The sequence below is a fragment of the Mercenaria mercenaria genome, chromosome 2 (assembly GCF_021730395.1).
Source record: "Mercenaria mercenaria strain notata chromosome 2, MADL_Memer_1, whole genome shotgun sequence".
Classification (NCBI taxonomy): domain Eukaryota; kingdom Metazoa; phylum Mollusca; class Bivalvia; order Venerida; family Veneridae; genus Mercenaria; species Mercenaria mercenaria.
This window is the reverse complement of record NC_069362.1, coordinates 51798715-51817289: the sequence shown is the minus strand read 5'-3', so window position 1 is coordinate 51817289 and position 18575 is coordinate 51798715. Positions and strand designations below refer to the sequence as shown.

The following is an 18575-nucleotide window of genomic DNA, read 5'->3' as shown; positions in this document are numbered from 1 at the left end:
GACAATGACTATTGCAATTCTTTTTAAGATCATTATTGTCAAATTACATTCTTTTTGGAATGAAGAACGGGACCAAATTTCTGTCAAAAATTCTGCTACGGTAGACATCCGGTATGGGAGAATGATAAACATCTATTTACATGTACAACGTTTATTTTAAATTCCATGTTATACGCCTGAAGGGATGTCAGTCTTTCCGTCTGTCTGTCCGTCCGTCCGTCCGTTAGCAATTTTGTGTCCGCTCTGTAACTCTTGAACTGCTTGAAGGATTTCAAAGAAACTTGGCACAAATGTTCACCTCACCACACTGAGACGACACGCAGAGAGCTTGTTTCGGATGACTAGCTTCAAGGTCAAGGTCACACTTAGGAGTGAAAGGTCATATATGACTTTGCTGTGTCCGCTCTGTAACTCTTGAACTGCTCGAAGGATTTCAAAGAGACTTGGCACAAATGTTCACCACACTGAGTTGACATGCAGAGCGCATGTTTTGGATGACTCGCTTCAAGGTCAAGGTTACACTTAGGGGTCAAAGGTCATATATGACTTTCCTTTGTGTATATTGCTCTGCATTGCAGTGCTCTTGTTTTTATTTGGCAGATTTTTTTTGTTCTCTTACAATATTTTTTTTTAATCCCCCGCCGTGGCGGAGGGATTATTGGAATGGTCTGCGTCTGTCCTTCCGTCCGTCCTTCCGTCCTTCCGTAACAAATTCGTGTCCGGTCCATATCTCCTAAACCCCTTGAAGGATTTTCATGAAACTTGGGTCAAATGATCACCTCATCAAGACGATGTGCAGAACCCATGAGTCAGCCTTGTCGGTTCAAGGTCAAGGTCACAGCTCAAGGTCAAAGGTTTGAGCCTGCCATTTTGTGTCCGCTCTATATCTCCTAAACCCCTTGAAGGAATTTTATAAAACTTGGGTCAAATGATCACCTCATCAAGACGATGTGCAGAACCCATGAGTCAGCCATGCTGGCTCAAGGTCAAGGTCACAACTCAAGGTCAAAGGTTTGAGTCTTCCATTTTGTGTCCGCTCTATATCTCTTAAACCCCTTGAAGGAATTTTATAAAACTTGGGTCAAATGATCACCTCATCAAGACGATGTGCAGAACCCATGAGTCAGTCATGCCGGCTCAAGGTCAAGGTCACAACTTAGGGTCAAAGGTTTGAACCTTCCATTTTGTGTCCGCTCTATATCTCCTAAACCCCTTGAAGGATTTTCATCAAACTTGGGTCAAACGATCACCTCATCAAGGCGATGTGCAGAACTTATGAGTCAGCCATGTCAGCTCAAGGTCAAGGTCACAACTGAAGGTCAAAGGTTTGAGCCTTTCATTTCGTGTCCACTCTATATCTCCTAAACCCCTTGAAGGAATTTTATAAAACCTGGGTCAAATGATTACCTCATCAAGACGATGTGTAGAAATTATGAGTCAACCATGCCAGCTCAAGGTCAAGGTCACAACTAAGGGTCGAAGGTTTGAGCCTTCCATTTTGTGTCCACTCTGTATCTCCTTAACCCCTTGAAGGATTTTCATCAAACTTTGGTCAAATGATCACCTCATCAAGAACTCATGAGTCAGCCATGTCAACTCAAGGTCAAGGTCACAACTGAAGGTCAAAGGTTTCAGCTCTGTATCTCCTAAACCCCTTGAAGGATTTTCATGAAACTTTGGTCAAATGATCACCTCATCAAGACGCTGTGCAGAATTCATGAGTCAGCCGTGTCAGTTCAAGGTCAAGGTCACAGCTAAAATCAAAGGTTTTACCCTTTCACTATCCATAGCAGTGGCGGGGGATTTAGCTGTCATTTAGACTGCCTTGTTTAAATTACTTCCCTTTTTTGTTACTGTAAATAGCTTATTTTGGAACTTTTCTTTTATTGGCCTTAGGGAAAACCTGAGACCACTTTTCTGTAATACAACATGGATGGTACATCCGATTTTTAGATATTTTTTATATTTTGACATAACTTTACCTGGTAAGAATTTTTTTTGTGGACTTAGAATTTTTATTTGGACTTTCTTCTTTTTGTTGTTCCTGTCCTTTGGGCTTCAAAAGTCTAGTTCTATAAATTTTGCTCCCATCCTCTGATGTAACCCTTCGGGCGTATATTGCTCCCCACTTGGTGGCGATCTTGTTTACTTAGAATTTCAGGTTAAAGTTTTGATGCACTTTCACTGTATCTCAGTTACTGTACCCTCCGAACAACAAAGTTATAAGTGGGGGGGGGCGGGGGGGGGGGGGTGTATACTGGTTTCAGGTTATCTGTCTGTCCGTCTGTCTGTCTGTCTATACGTAGACACAATCTTGTGCGCACTATCTATCTTCATCCCCTTGACACAATTTAATGAAATTTCACACAAGTGATCAGTAACAAAAGTAGTTGTGCATGGGGCATGTTAGGTTCTTTCAGAATAAAAAATTGCAGAGTTACGGGACTTGTTTTTTTGTTACTATACTATATACATAGACACATTCTTGTGTGCACAATCTTTCCTCATCCCCTTGACACAATTTAATGAAACTTCTCAAAAGTGATCAGTAACAACAGTAGTTGTGCATTGGGCATGTTAGGTTCTTGCAGGGAAAAAAATTTGCAGAGTTACAAGACTTTAATTTTTGGTACTATACTATATATATAAAGTCTGCGGGCGCCTAATCTCCTGAACCCATGAACACAATTTAATGAACTTTCACACAAGTGATCAGTAACAACAGTTGTTGTGCATGGGGCATGTTAGCTTCTTTCAGAAAAAAAAATTGCAGAGTTATGGGACTTTGATTTGTGTTACTATACTATATACATAGAGTCTGCATATGCAAATTTGTGCGCGCCTAATTTCCCCGAACCCATGCACACAATTTAATGAAACTTCTCAAAAGTGATCAGTAACAACAGTAGTTGTGCATTGGGCATGTTAGGTTCTTTCAGGGGAAAAAATTTGCAGAGTTACAGGACTTTAATTTTTGGTACTATACTATATATATAAAGTCTGCGCGCGCCTAATCTCCTGAACCCATGAACACAATTTAATGAACTTTCACACAAGTGATCAGTAACAACAGTTGTTGTGCATGGGGCATGTTAGGTTCTTGCAGGGAAAAAAATTTGCAGAGTTATGGGACTTTGATTTGTGTTACTATACTATATACATAGAGTCTGCATATGCAAATTTGTGCGCGCCTAATTTCCCCGAACCCATGCACACAATTTAATGAAACTTAACACAAGTGATTAGCAGTAACCCTAGTTGTGCATGGTGCATGTTAGGTTCTTTCAGAAAAAAATTCTGTACAGTTATGGGACTTTGTTTTTTGTTAATTTACTATGTACATACAGTCTACATATGCAATCTTGTGCACGTTTAATCTTCCGAACCCTTGCACACAATTTTATGAAACTTCACACAAGTGATCAGTACCAACCCTAGTTGTGCATGGTGCATGTTACATTCTTTTAGATAAATATTCTGCAGAGTTATGGGACTTTGTTTTTTGTTACTATACTGTATACATACAGTCTATATACATAATTTTCCAAACTCTTGCACACAATTTAATGAAACTTCACACAAGTGATCAGTACCAACCCTAGTTGTGCATGGTGCATGTTACGTTCTGTTAGATAAATATTCTGCAGAGTTATGGGACTTTGTTTTTTGTTACTATACTGTATACATACAGTCTATATACATACAGTCCACATAATTGCAATGTACTTTGTCAGTGCATGCAGGGTGTACAGTCATCACTTTTAGTGAAAGCTCTAGTTACTAAATGGATTTGATTCAAACTTAAAGTAGTAGTTCAACATCATCACTCACATCATATGACACAAGGGCCATAACTCTTGCACCAATAACTCATGAATTATCCCTGCTTTTTACTCTATCTCAGTTTTTACTATTTAGTCTGCCAATATCTTAGGAAAATGTGACTTCTGATGGAATTTTTGTTAATGCTTGGATTTTAGTATTAAAATGTTACTTAGGATCATACATGAAATTTAAAAGGGGCTGGCGCCTTCTAGGGTTCCTCATTACAATATAATGGGGTCAAAGGTCAAATGAGTACAATTACATATAAACTATGCCGCTATGCACTCGTTTCATTTTCATATAACCATCTGAATTGGTTAAAATATTGTGTCTCAACGCCCTTTAGTATTTTGTAAATAAAACTGATGATAATATAAAAAATATATATAATATATATCATATTATATAGAATAATATATATCTGGGATAAGTGGAATCCGATGGCAAAGTGTATTATATTTGGCATGTTTGCTAATCTTTATATGTGGATCAACTGCAGAAATATTTTTGGTACTGTCGTATCCAAGGGTTATTTTAATGTAATTTCAAGGTCACAGACATGTCAAGGTCAAAACTGAACTTTTGAAAATGACTTCTTAGGTATTAAAGATGTCAAAATGGTGCATATATTAATAATATACTCAACAAGTTTTCTAACTCCATACCTGCTTTTTTTCCCTTTCATCGCCAAATTTTGACAGATTTGAATGAATGTTTTACACAATGTTTAATGATTATTTTATTATAATAAAACATAAAAATGATCATAGCCTGATTTCAATTCATTTAACCGTAAGGATAACAATAAGGTAACCCTTAAATTAAAAGTCACGTAATTAGTAAATTCCAAATCACACCAATACACTTTGATCCTATGAATTTAATGAAATTATTATATTCTGAATGTTCAACTTCGTTTAGTTGAAATAGAACATCCGTCAATATTTTCAATATGAACATGTTAATTTTAGGTTTATGACGTCATTAATGACACCACATTAATCCCGCAGATGACAGTACTTGCCGCATATAGACCAGCACCAACTTGCATTCAGTCTGTGACTTTTTATTTTTGGGTTACCTTATTTGAACTGTCATGGCTCAACGAATGTACGCACACTTGACATCGCTGTTACGTTTATTTAATTGAACTGGTCATTAAACAGTGTGTCCAATTTTCATTCAAATCTGTCAAAATTTGGCAGAGATAAAAACAAAAGTCATGTGTGGAGTTGTTGAGTAAATGATTATAAAATGACACTGCAAATGCATTTCTTGCACTTCAGGCAGCAATAAAATTTACATTTAAGCTTTGAACTGATTATAGAAAGAATATTTACATATTGTACTCCTTTTGAGAAATGTGTGCGAAAGTGAAAATATGGTAGGTTTTGAAGAAGAAGACTACAACGGAAAATGAAATACATAGAAGTATATAAAAATTCTCACATAAACAGTCAAAATCACTTTACTGTTATGTATACTACTAAGTATTTTTAGATCAATAAGGAGAGCGCAGATCTAAAGATCGTGGGGTCGTGAGTGCGATCCCCGGGGGAGGTGTATGTTCTCAATGACGATTTGATAATAGACATTGCCAGGAGTAATTTCGTCCTCCACTTCTGAATCATATGGAGAAGTTGGCAGTTACTTGCGGGGAAAAGGCTGGTACTTGTAGAGACTCCAGAAACACTGATTAGGTTAATTGACTGCCGTTACATGACTGAAATACTGTTGAAAGTAACATTTACATATATGCTTCTCCATCTCCTAAAGAAATTATTTCAATACTGGTGATGATGCATTATGTGATATATATTTATGTTAATTTGTCCATGTGGTGATGGTTAAATAGGACCATTTTAGAGGAATAACTGAAATATTGGTCACATTATAGGTGTACACAGTACATATACAGTAATAAACAGAACAGAACAGATCTGTAGGATTTCAATTATTTAATCTATACACAATTTCTTTGATTTGCTGTAATTTCTTCTTTTTTACTATTGGTCAGACATTTATCATCATATTTTTGTATTTGTAATTAAGTAGCACATTTCAAGAACTATCACTGAAGCTCTTAATGCGATATTTGCATTTATATTTTATTCTAAAAATTCAAATATTTGTTTCAATTTATAATATCAGATACCTTCGTGATACATTGGTACAAAATGTACGTTTGCTCTACAAGTTTTTCTATCACAAACCAATCACTAGGAAATCTAAAAGCATTTTAACAGGAAAACAAACATGATTTATCCCTATATTCACAGTCATCAAGATCATTCTAATAACATTCGATATACTTTTAAATTCACTGACAATTATTAAGCCTTTTTAGCTCACCTGTCACAAAGTGACAAGGTGAGCTTTTGTAATCGCGTGGCGTCCGTCGTCCTTCGTGCGTCCGGCCGTCCGTGCGTCCGTAAACTTTTGCTTGTGACCACTCTTAAGAGCTCACATTTTTCATGGGATCTTTATGAAAGTTGGTCAGAATGTTCATCTTGATGATATCTACATCAAGTTTGAAACTGGGTCACATGCGGTTTAAAACTAGGTCAGTAGGTCTAAAAATAGAAAAACCTTGTGACCTCTCTAGAGGCCATATTTTTCAACGGATCTTCATGAAATTTAGTCAGAATGTTCACCTTGATGATATCTAGGTCATGTTCAAAACTGGGTCACGTGCAGACAAAAACTAGGTCAGTAGGTCAAATAATAGAAAAACCTTGTGGCCTCTCTAGAGGCCATATTTTTCATGGGATCTGTATGAAAGTTGGTCTGAATGTTCATCTTGATGATATCTAGGTCAAGTTCGAAACTGGGTCAACTGCGGTCAAAAACTAGGTCAGTAGGTCTAAAAATAGAAAAACCTTGTGACCTCTCTAGAGGCCATACTATTGAATGGATCTTCATGAAAATTGGTCAGAATGTTCACCTTGATGATATCTAGGTCAAGTTTGAAAATGGGTCACGTGCTAATCAAAAACTAGGTCAGTAGGTCAAATAATAAAAAAACCTTGTGACCTCTCTAGAGGCCATATTTTTCATGGGATCTGTATGAAAGTTGATCTGAATGTTCATCTTGATGATATCTAGGTCAGGTTTGAAACTGGGTTAACTGCGGTCAAAAACTAGGTCAGTAGGTCTAAAAATAGAAAAACCTTGTGACCTCTCTAGAGGCCATACTTTGGAATGGATCTTCATGAAAATTGGTCAGAATATTCACCTTGATGATATCTAGGTCAAGTTTGAAACTGGGTCACATGCTAATCAAAAACTAGGTCAGTAGGTCAAATAATAAAAAGACCTTGTGACCTCTCTAGAGGCCATATTTTTCATGGGATCTGTATGAAAGTTGGTCTGAATGTTTATCTTGATGATATCCAGGTTAAGTTTGAAACTGGGTCAACTGCGGTCAAAAACTAGGTCAGTAGGTCAAATAATAGAAAAACCTTGTGACCTCTCTAGAGGCCATATTTTTCAATGGATCTTCATGAAAATTGGTCAGATTTTTTTTATCTTGATGATATCTAGGTCAAGTTCAAAACTGGGTCACATGAGCTCAAAGACTAGGTCACTATGTCAAATAATAGAAAAAATGACATCATACTCAAAACTGGGTCATGTGGGAACAGGTGAGCGATTCAGGACCATCATGGTCCACTTGTTGAAGTGATGCCATCTATAGAACATAGTTACAAAATTGTACATATTGAAAACACTTGAAGAGTGGTTACAGTTCTTATATTAGTCTAATGTTAATGTGCAAAGAATTAATTTTTTAGCTGACTCAAAAGTATGAAGAGTACCATTTTCATGCTAATGGAATGAAAACATTTTCATGCTAATGGAATGAAACAAAAACAACAAAAAAAACTTAACATTTGCGGTTATCTAATGTCTATATTTAAACTTTGATATAACTTAATTTTTATACATAGATAGTATTTCTAAACACCCACACATTCCTGAAATTACTACAGCACATGCGTTAACCACTGGAAAAGAGTTTTAATTGACAACATAGACCATTTTAGATGATGCTTGAGAGAATTTGCACATTTCATACTATCTCACAAACAGACTTAATCAAACCGAGTTTGCTATTTTCTATGCGTCCGAAGGAATCTTAGATCTGTCAACAGTTAGTATAGTCAAACTATGTTCGCTAGAGCTCGACGGGACAAGCAAAATCTGTTCGCGATATCAGTAGAACAAGCCCACGTGAAGTATACAATATAAAGACCTGACGGCGAGTTCGAGCTAAGAGTAGTAAGCGAATAATCTGAATTCGAGCAAACGAAGTTTGACTGTACTAGTCTTCATAAAATATGCGCGATAGATTTTTTACAGACAATCATACAGGCAATCAACCAGCCTTTTTGCAGTCTTTTGTTAGTCTAGAAACGGAAGTTTTAGAAACATGAGAAAGATAGCTTTCATAAATAAACAAAACATCAGAGCGTATGAAAAGTTAAGCTCATTCTGGAGAAATAACTTTAGTCGTTTTGAATTTTGCCAGTCTCAGATACAATAAATCTAAACAAAGTAATTTAATTTACTTCTCAAATTCATAATTATCAACGAAAAAATACAAGTTTATATTAAAAAGTAGCAAAAATGGCGAAAATCTGATGTTTATAACAAAAAATGCACTTATTGACCTTTGACCTTGTGCTGTGACCTTACTATGACCCCTAGAAGGTGACAGCCCCCCTGAAACTTTTCCAATTTTATTAAAGTTAACAATGAATATGGCTGTCGGGCATTAACAAAAAATGCCATCAAAGGCAATTTCTAGGCCTCTTTTTTGGATAAATAGGCAGACTAATTAAAATGGATTTGATTCAGACTTAAAATACTTGTTCCACCTTATCCACTTATCATGTGGGTCAGTAGGTCAGAGGGCAAGGTCATAGTAATCTCCAGACTGAGAATGATTTTACTAACAGCTGTTGTTTGAAAGCTTTTATCACCATCTTTCCTCATAATCGAAAATTTCATTTCATTGCATACATACTTTATATGTATAGAATAATTGTATTTCAATAATTGTGTAGATTTCTGTTTAGGAATGTTTAGTTGTTCATTACTCATACGCAGCTAGTATTTCAGGCTAGTCGTACGGACCCGGACTGTTATAGACTGCATACCCTAGTTGTACAGACCCTTACTGTTATAGACTGCATGCCCTAGTTGTACGGACCTGTACTGTTACAGATTGCGTGCTTTTGTAAAATCTTTTTTAGACTAAGTACCAGTATCTCAAAAATGATATGTCAGCTCAGATGGAGACATTTTATGCAATCAGGTCATGAAATAGCTGGTATATTATGATGATTCTGTCATTGAAGTGAATATATTTTCTTTTTTTAACTTATAACAGCTGTTCTTTGACTGAAACCTTTTATGCCTGCCATTACTATAGTCAATTTGTTTGACTGAATTATCTGACTTAATTCATTATATTGAATAAAAATATATGTTATTACTTTACTTTAAGGAACATTATATATCAAAAGAAGGAGCCAGTTGTTGAGAGAAAATGCTGCTGCTGCAGATGTAAGACAGGTTTCCAGATTTATTATTATAATAACAAAATAGATGTGGCAATCCTTGAACTTTTATCATAGAATTGAATTGTTTAGAAAAGTACCGGGATACCAGTAACAAGCAGTATACATGTAATAATTATACATTATACATTAATTCAAGGGCTGATAGGTAGAAATATAAACAAATGATTCTAATTTGTATGTAAGTAACAAAAAACATGAAGCAAATATTCTTTATTTTGTCACAAATGTTTCTTTACAGATGTGATTTAAAATTCAGATCTGAATTTGATGGGATCTCAAAAATATTTAACAGATGCTTTGATTCAGACATATTAGACTTTTAATGCTACCAAATATTCAGAAACTGTGTTACATGAATTCATGTTATATTCTTTCAGAAAGATCCTACTTTGAGACGAGACTATCTACATACCAGAGCCAGACTGCTCTCGGCTAAATATGGCAGTCCAGCTATCTCTGACCAAGGGTAAACTTTTTTTTTTTTTGAACATCAAAATAATTCTTCTCACCTCTTTTTTCAAATCAGTACCTATGGCATTCTTTATCTAAGTAAATTAACATAAAACAATATATTATTTCAATTCTAACACGTTACCAAGGACTTTAAAATACATCCTTGACGGCATTCATTAAATATTTGCACGTTTTCAATCGCTTTCTTTTCCAGCGCACCGCTATGCTGTTTGACGCTATGACGTAAAAATTGTGACGTCAGAACAGTGAATTGTTGTATAATAATTCACTGTTTTCAGCCTTCTTTGTTTAATAGGAAAATGAATTGGATCGTGTTAGAACATAAAACAATATATTGTTAACAAGATTTTTGTTTTGTTTTGTTCCACGGAGGAAAGCTTTGTAAAGCTTTGTGAATTATTTAGTGTTTATAAATACTTTCTGGTATGAACATATAAACTGTTTGTTTTCTAGGAGTATCAAAAGCCGGTCGTTCAGTTTTGGAGGCAGAAGTATTAGTAAATCTACTATCGAGGTGAGAAATAAGTTGCATGTGTCCTTGTGAACTGACACATCAAGGAACATTATTGTAGTTATTCTAAGATTCAATTTCATAAAATTACCAACCCGTGATAAGTTTTTTCAATTTATTCAATTGTAATAATATCCGTTAAACCAAAACATTATTCTAATTCAAACATAGTAGATTCATTTCAGATAATATGGAGTAAGATGGTCATGTCCGCGGTAGTTTCAATAGTTAACAGCTATTGAAATTGAAAAATTCTCATGCATGGAGACAACCAAGGGCGTATAATGAAGAAAACCAACCCCCGTTGCGCCCCCGATTATTTATACCTATCAAGCACACTCCTCTCGTGCTATGAAATAGTACCAGGTACCCCTTTGGTACCTTAATAGAACCATGTACTCCGTTAGTACCAAAATAACACCAGGTACCCCAATGGTACCATAATAACACCAGGTACCCCAATAGTACCATAATAACACCAGGTACCCCACTGGTACCAATATAGAACCACTAGCGCAACGTTTTGTAATTCCTACTACGAAATATTAATTCCTATTAAAACGGGGGAGTTATTATAAGAACGGCAAGCCCTTTTCGCTCTGGCCAGTTCTTAAACCCAACCTAGTCCCAAAAAACTATAATGTTTTAGCCACACGAGGCCAATGCCTTCAAAGTTAACAGCTCTGATAGGCTTGGACACTCATGTGTATGCAAAAAAAGAGTTTAAATATGATATTTAATGCCCCTGTTCATATCTTATACCCTCGATCGCCTCCAAGCATAAGAATTTTCCGCCACAAAATGAAAATAACATAAGATTTCTTAATACATGTATTTTTATTTCCCCAAAATTCTTTATAAAGTAGTTAAAAGGCATTCATGGATTGAATCTAGATAAAAATGTATGCCGACCTCTGACAAGTGGACTCCGCGGAACGGTAGAAACCTGGAGTTTGTGTTGTAATGTCTACTGTTAACGTTTTTGTTGCTTTTTTCCTTCCAAATTGATTTATTCGTTTTCTCTTTTTCTCAATGTTTTTAATATAGTTTTCATGGACTCCCCAGTTTATCCTTTATAAAATGTCAATCCACAGAACAGTAACCTCTGGGAAAGCTCGATGTAAATAGTCAAAGGCATCTTTTATGATTTGGAAAATGCACTTTAAAGAATGTTTCGTGACGTCATTTCCCCCAAATGAATAATAATCACCTTTGGCGGGTGTCGGAATATTGAAGGCAGCTGTAGGGCGTGAGTAAAGGACTCGAAACTCATCCCTCTCTTGCACCACCACGCAGCTGTTATATTTTGCAACTTAAAGTTTTCCATTCCAATGTCAAATGCTGTGCAGCCGGCCCAATAAGGGATGGAATCCCCGATGACCCATATGTCTGTAAAGAAAATTAATGTTTTTTTTTTTTTTTTTTTTTATATTATTTAAAAGTTTAATTTCTGATATAAGAATTTAGTGCAGAAGATCGCCATCTCCCTAACCTCATTATCGCAGCATCCGGTATTCCCAGGCTAGCTAACTGCGTAGCTCTACCTATACGGAAGCTGTGAGTCTGGAAATGACCAGAGCTGTATTTTGAACGGTATAAACACTTTTTTAGTATTGCTGAAAACTGGTATCTTGTGACAGGAGAACCGTTTACATGAGTGAATAAAGGACCTTGCTGCTTCTGTTTAGCCCTAATGTAAACTTTAAGTGCACAGACCGGGCATACTATTGGATTATCCTCACATGGGATTTTAAGTACAGCAGGTTTGCCTCGCTGGTTTGTTTTAAATTTGAACATAGTTATTCATACGGCATTGCCTATGTTGACAAATTTAACGTCACACATTTCTAAGATTTTATTCTGTGACCTTGTGGCAACTAATTCGCCCACTCTAAACAATCCGAAGTATGCTAAACAAAACATTGCTTTAAATAATCGTGCTTCGTATTCATTCAAACAAATAGATGGCAACAACTGACAAATTTCCTCTAGCATATGAAGGGTAATAGGGGCCCTCTTGTCTAATGACGGACGACTTCTGTGACAGCCTTCAAGTATCTTTTTTATAACAAACGTCTGTGAAATATCGTTCCAGTTATTTAATTTGTGAATAAATGATAGACCTGATATGTACGTAGAAATTGTATTTGCCGAACAATTTTTCTCGAAACAATACGCAATGAATAGCGTCACGTGATTAAGAGGCACTGGCCAAATATTTACGAGCATGTAGCGTTTCCGAAATAGTTGAAACATATTTAATGCTGTCTTGTATGTATATTGTGTATTTTTTGCTATCCCTGCATGAACCAATTGTTCACATCTGTTTTGAAGATACTCCAAAGAAAACTCGGTACAGGTGTTGGGTTCGGGTCTGCGTTCGGTGCCAATGTTTTGAACCGTGAAAACTGAAAACGAGACAACGCATCAGTTATATCATTTTTTGTACCGGGAATGTGCGATGCTTTAATAAGGCAATTACATTGCAGACACTTTATCGTTAGTATTCTCAATAAAGAAAGTACTGACGCGGACTTGGAGGTCATTGTGTTTAGTATATGTACGACCGCCTGATTGTCACAGTGAAAACGGATTTTCTTGTTCCTAAGATGATCCCCCCAAATGAAAAGGGCGGCAACAATGGGAAATAGCTCTAGCGTAGTTATATCCCTTGTGAGACCACTCTTGTGCCATTCAACCGGCCATTTTGCATGACACCAGTGCCCTTTAAACCAGATACCGAAGCCAACACCACCTGCACTGTCTGTGTGAAATTGCTCATCATCATTAGATACCCAAAACCTGTCGTGAAACACTGATATTCCATTACATTGTTTAAAGAACTGTAACCACATTTTTAGATCTAGTTTGATCTCTTTATTAACTCGGACATGATGGTAAGATTGTTTTACACCGCAAGTAGCGTTTATCAGCCTTCTACAAAATGGTCTGCCGACGGCGATAGCGCGGCAACAGAAGTTTAATGACCCAATCAAGGACTGAATTTCTTTTAATGTTACTGACTTTTTTGACAAAACGATTTCAATTTTTTGAACTACTTCCGTAATTTTTGTGAGCGGGATTCGAACTTCCATTTTTTAAGAATCTAATTCTAAACCTAAGAATATGATTACTTGTGTTGGGCCTTCGGTCTTCTCGTCGGCAAGCGGCACACCTAGAACTTGCATGACTGACTGAAATATCTGCATGACTGCTTTACAAACGTTTTCCTTATTTTCACCGCCTAAAAAGTCATCAAGATAATGTATAATGTGTCTTGATTGCGTTTTTGTTTTTGCACAAAATTCTAAAAAAGTAGAAAAAATTTCAAAAAGACTCGGAGAAATACTGCAGCCAAATGGTAAAGCTTTATCGAAATAGATCTTGTCCTTGAACTTGAACCCTAATAGCTCATAATCGTCGGGATGAATAGGTAACAACCTGAACGCATTTTTTATGTCCATTTTAAATAGATAACAGTTTTTGCCTAAATCTTGAATCATTTGAATCGCTTCATCGAACTCTGTGTATTTAACGGAGCATAGTTTTGGGTCAATGAAATCATTTATGGAGTGGCATTCTGGATATGATAAGTGGTGTATTAACCTATATTCGCCAGGCGTTTTCTTGGGAATAACACCAATTGGTGAAATTTGAATGTTTTTTAAAGGACTGCTATCGAATGGACCGCTAACTCGGCCAGCGTCAACTTCTTTTTGAATTTTACGTTGTGCCACTTCCGATAATTGATAAATGGATTTGAGATTTTTTGACGTACGAGCTATACAAGGGCCTGTGAAATTTATACTGAATCCATATTTAAAACCATTCAAAATGATGTCAGCATCAGGGGATTTATATTTTTTCAGCCAAAATTCTAAAGCTTGGATTTTTATTGGTGAATTAGCTAAATTGATGTGTTTTTGCACTACAGGTTGGTTCTCAATTTTTTCTTGCGCCTCGGCGACTGCTGGGGTAGCTGCGCTGGCCGCTCCATGACCCACGACCCCGAAAGGAATTACCAAAATTTGCATGGTCTCCAGAATTTACGTTCGATGACGTTTGTTGAGCGGTTTGAGGTTTTGAACCTATATTGCAGTCAAGAATTGTATGAGAACGACCGCAGTGATAACAAACATGCTTGAATTTGCAATTTTGCCAGTTGCATGTTCCTTTATTGAAGGGTAAACAAATATTTGCCGGCTTTTGTGCAACCATGAATTGTTTTGAAGGTTCATATCCAAGTGGCATACACCTTATCCAAAGATCATGGTTGATTATAGCCCACGACGACGGAACTATTGATAGGCGCATGCGAAATTGTTAATCGTATACTTTCCAAAATTTTCCACCGTGACGCGACGCACACTCACGGATTATGAAAATGTACTGTAAAAGCTCGTGGATTTTATTTGGATGAGCTGTTAAATATACGGACATGTATATTATAAAAGCATCTGTCCAACGTTCTATTGAACCGATATCATCTCTACATTCGTTAGGACGGCATTCTATCGTGCCGTTATTTGATAATCTCAAAGTACTACCGGAGGTAAATTCGGCAAGATCCACCGCACCCTTCAAAAGTAAAGATAAATTCACAAATTCACCTTTACAAATTTTTTGTTTTAAACTGGCGGGAACGTGCAGAGCAATATCATCTTGAGCTAAGCGTGTAATGTTATTACCTTGTAAACACAAATTGTCAGAATTTGATGTTAGGTCGAATACCGACCTCATGTACGTTTCGTCGCTATTATAAGCTTGTTGTTGCTCACTGTTGATAAAACTTTGGTTCGGATTCGACCTGTCACTGACGGTCGCAGTGTTTTCTGACGGGTTAGCGTTTTCATGACCGCTAGGCTTATCAACATTATCATTTTCTCTATTTTGAATATCATGCGATATTTGAGAGGCCCGAATAATTTGTTCAAAATCGATTAAATTACCTGAATCGGGTTCTGTTCCGTCGTCCATGGCTGGTCGTCGGCGTTTCTCCCGACCGGCTCCACTACTCGAGGGCTCTGCCATCTCTGCTCTGGGCCGTTTTCTTGGGCCTTGATTCGCTTCTGCCTGCCCTGTTCCCTCCTGTGCCATGGCCCCGGGTCTGCTTCTCAAATTTCTCCGTTTTCCTCTCCCTCTATCCGGCATTGCTATTGACTTAATTTACGTTGTTTCGACTTCTGAACAAATCGGTTGTGCGCGACAACGTGGCGGTCACATGACCTTTTATACCAGTTTCTATCCCATGAGATATCGCGTGGATAACCATGGAAACGATCTAAGCGTCGCTTGAAATATATATATCATCCGTATACATGTGATAACCGATTCAGAAAGAAATTGTACCAGAATAAATTAGATTAATCGAGAATATTAATCCTTAATATTTTCAATCCATTCAATGAAATTCATAAATTCATATTTGAAATTATGAACAATTACTTCATAGTGTCTTTGTAAACATAAAATTGTGTTAGGTTTAAAACAGTGCACACATAATATAAGTATACCTCTGCAAAGTATAAATACATACTGCCACTAAAAAAACTGCAAGTTTTCAAATGAATAACTATTAGCCTTGAGATTTGTTTTGAATTTAGCTCTACAAATACAGTAAGTTTATATATTTTATAGTCAAGTTAAATAAATTTGATGACGATTTCTGACTGTTAAAGACAGTGTCTAAAAACAAGCTATTTTTGTGAGTTGAATGTCTTTAAAAAGATCATTTTTTTGTGTGTGATATTTATGCAGTAAGGTATTATTATAGAGCCTTGATCCCAAGCTCACTGATACAAGAAAGTATCATAGACGGCAGCGTAGCAGCGGCAGTGTCAAGTTCAATCTCGATGGACCAATGAAAAGAGTTTATGACAGTATAGAAGTTGTACCAACCAAAGAAGCAGAGGCTAGCAGGTAAGAGCAGGGGTTGTAGTTCAGTGGTAACACTGTATGAAACCAGAGGTTGTGAGTCCCTGCTTCTCCACCTAATAGGTACCTAACATTTGGATAAGAGTACCGTGTATGATTGCTTTACACTAGGCATGCTAAAGTACCTGAAGCCATAAGGGGATAAGAGTAATCTAGGGTTTTGATCATTCTGAACATAGAATATATAAGTAAAGCAGACTGGGACTGCATGAATTGCTTGAGTGAGCCCGGGTGCTCAAGTTCTTGGTGCTCAGACAAGTCATGTTTCATGGTGATGTAAACTTGACACTGATTTCAGTGGTGTAGCTTTACAGAAAAAATATCTGAAAGATTGCAGTAATCAGAATATTATAAAATATTGGTATAATAGGCCTTCTAAGGTATAACCTGTAGTTCTATCATTAACCCTTACCCTGCTAAATTTCTATAATAAACTTGTCCATCTTTAAATTTTGACTGTACCATTAGCTGTTAAAAGGGATGCAGGGGTGCTTACCAAAAAGATACTGACTGAATGGCGAACAGTGCAGATCTAGATCAGACTGCAAGGATGTGCAGGCTGATCATGATCTACACTGGTTGCAAAGGCAGAATCAGTCATGTCCAGCATGATAAGGGTTAAACATATCTGAAAAAAGCTTATATCAATCTGAGAGTTCTAAATTCCAACTTTTGTGGTAAGTTACTAAGAAGTCATACATGTACCAGTGCATACTTTCGTCAAAAATCCAAAATTAGATGAAGTTGTAAAGTTTGCTGCAGTTGCTGAAATTTTGACAGTGTGAGTTTGCAAGTTTTAAAACAGGATTTTGTCTAAGTCTTTGAACTGCAGAGATATGGTTAGTGGTAGCTCTGAGGTTTAATATTCCTGTTGATATTAGAGGTGCACATGGTAGCTGTACAGAAAATATTTTTGTCCAATGTTGCTGTATACAAGTTATACATTAATTAGGTGAACCTTCTTTATGAATAGCAGTCCATAGACAATTTTCAAACTTGACAAAATTTTATGTAAAGTTTCATGTTGCTTGATCTAACTTAAAGTTATTTGTGCCTTTTACCTAATGGTTTTGGTTGTTAATGTTTTGATGCAAGAACTTTAATGATTTATATGTTTTATAGAGCAATGGCTGGTGGGAAGTCTGTATCAGAGAATTATGCATTTGCTGGCATGCACCATATCTTTGATCAACATACAGATGCAGGTAAATTTGTGGGGAGGTTGGGGGGGGGGGCTGTGTTTATGAGGGGTGAGATTTATATGCCACATGGGTTTTTCTTAAAAATACTTAATTGTATTGAAACATGGACATAAGTTGAACAAAAAATTCTCTTCTTGCATTGGAATTAAAACCATCAACAGTTTGCTTTCCATTATTAAACAGTTTTGGATCTATTAAAAGACTTTCTTCAGATGCCCATTTTAGAAGTTTGATGTTTTATGTCTGTTTATCATTTTTATACACCCGTCTCTGAAAGTGCGGGGCATGTTATGTGAACACCCGTGGTGGCGGGCGGGTGGCGTCCACTGCATGTCTGCTCTTTAAGTCGAACAGTTTTCATCGGATCTTCACCAAACTTGCTGACAATGTTTGTGGGCATAATATCTCGGCCATGTTGGATAAACAGCCAAATCGTCCCAGGCACTCTTGAATTATGGCCCTTGAATTACTCGAAAAACAGCGAATTTAGACTTGTCTGCTCTCTAAGTTGAACAGTTTTCATCTGATCTTCACCGAACTTGCTGACAATGTTTGTGGGCATAATATCTCGGCCAAGTACGATAACCAGCCAAATCGACTTAGGCACTCTTGGATTATGGCCAAGTTTTCATCCGATCTTCACCAAACTTGCTGACAATTTTTGGGGGCATAATATCTCGGCCAAGTATGATAAACACCCAAATCGCCCCAAGCACTCTTGGATTATGCCCCTTGAATTAGGCCAAGTTCGATGATGGGCGTATTTTGTGACATTCTGGCACTCTTGTTCCAGTTTGTCATTTATTTCCAGTATCAAGTGTAAAGTTTGCCATTTCTTTGCAGTAACAAGTGTAAAGTTTGCCATGTCTTTGCAGTAACAAGTGTAAAGTTTGCCATGTCTTTGCAGTAACAAGTGTAAAGTTTGCCATTTCTTTGCAGTAACAAGTGTAAAGTTTGCCATTTCTTTGCAGTAACAAGTGTAAAGTTTGCCATGTCTTTGCAGTAACAAGTGTAAAGTTTGCCATGTCTTTGCAGTAACAA

At 36.7% G+C, this 18575-nt stretch overlaps 2 protein-coding genes across 2 annotated transcripts in view; one reads left to right on the top strand and one right to left on the bottom strand.

The window, feature by feature from the left end:
- LOC123563956 (WD repeat-containing protein 13-like) overlaps positions 1-18575 on the top strand; it is a 32960-nt gene that overhangs the window by 1613 nt on the left and 12772 nt on the right. The window contains exons 2-6 of the mRNA XM_045357150.2: positions 9338-9396; positions 9791-9879; positions 10341-10401; positions 16172-16317; positions 17455-17537. Of these exons, the coding sequence (XP_045213085.2) occupies positions 16259-16317; positions 17455-17537 (142 nt within the window). The 5' untranslated portion in view covers positions 9338-9396; positions 9791-9879; positions 10341-10401; positions 16172-16258. The remainder of the gene's footprint in view (positions 1-9337; positions 9397-9790; positions 9880-10340; positions 10402-16171; positions 16318-17454; positions 17538-18575) is intronic.
- LOC128555125 (uncharacterized) lies at positions 11519-15857 on the bottom strand. Its single transcript, XM_053536596.1, has 2 exons — positions 15348-15857; positions 11519-11787 (listed from the first exon to the last, which is right to left on the bottom strand). Exons 1-2 carry the CDS (start codon positions 15547-15549, stop codon positions 11561-11563), a joined length of 429 nt encoding a protein of 142 aa, XP_053392571.1. The 5' UTR covers positions 15550-15857; the 3' UTR covers positions 11519-11560.

Excerpts from the sequence above, each read along its gene's own strand:
- LOC128555125 (XM_053536596.1), bottom strand. The coding sequence starts at position 15,549 with ATGCCGGATAGAGGGAGAGGAAAACGGAGAAATTTGAGAAGCAGACCC. Across the intron at positions 11,788-15,347 it reads CGGAACAGAACCCGATTCAG|ACATATGGGTCATCGGGGAT; the intron begins GTAATTTAATCG and ends TTTTCTTTACAG.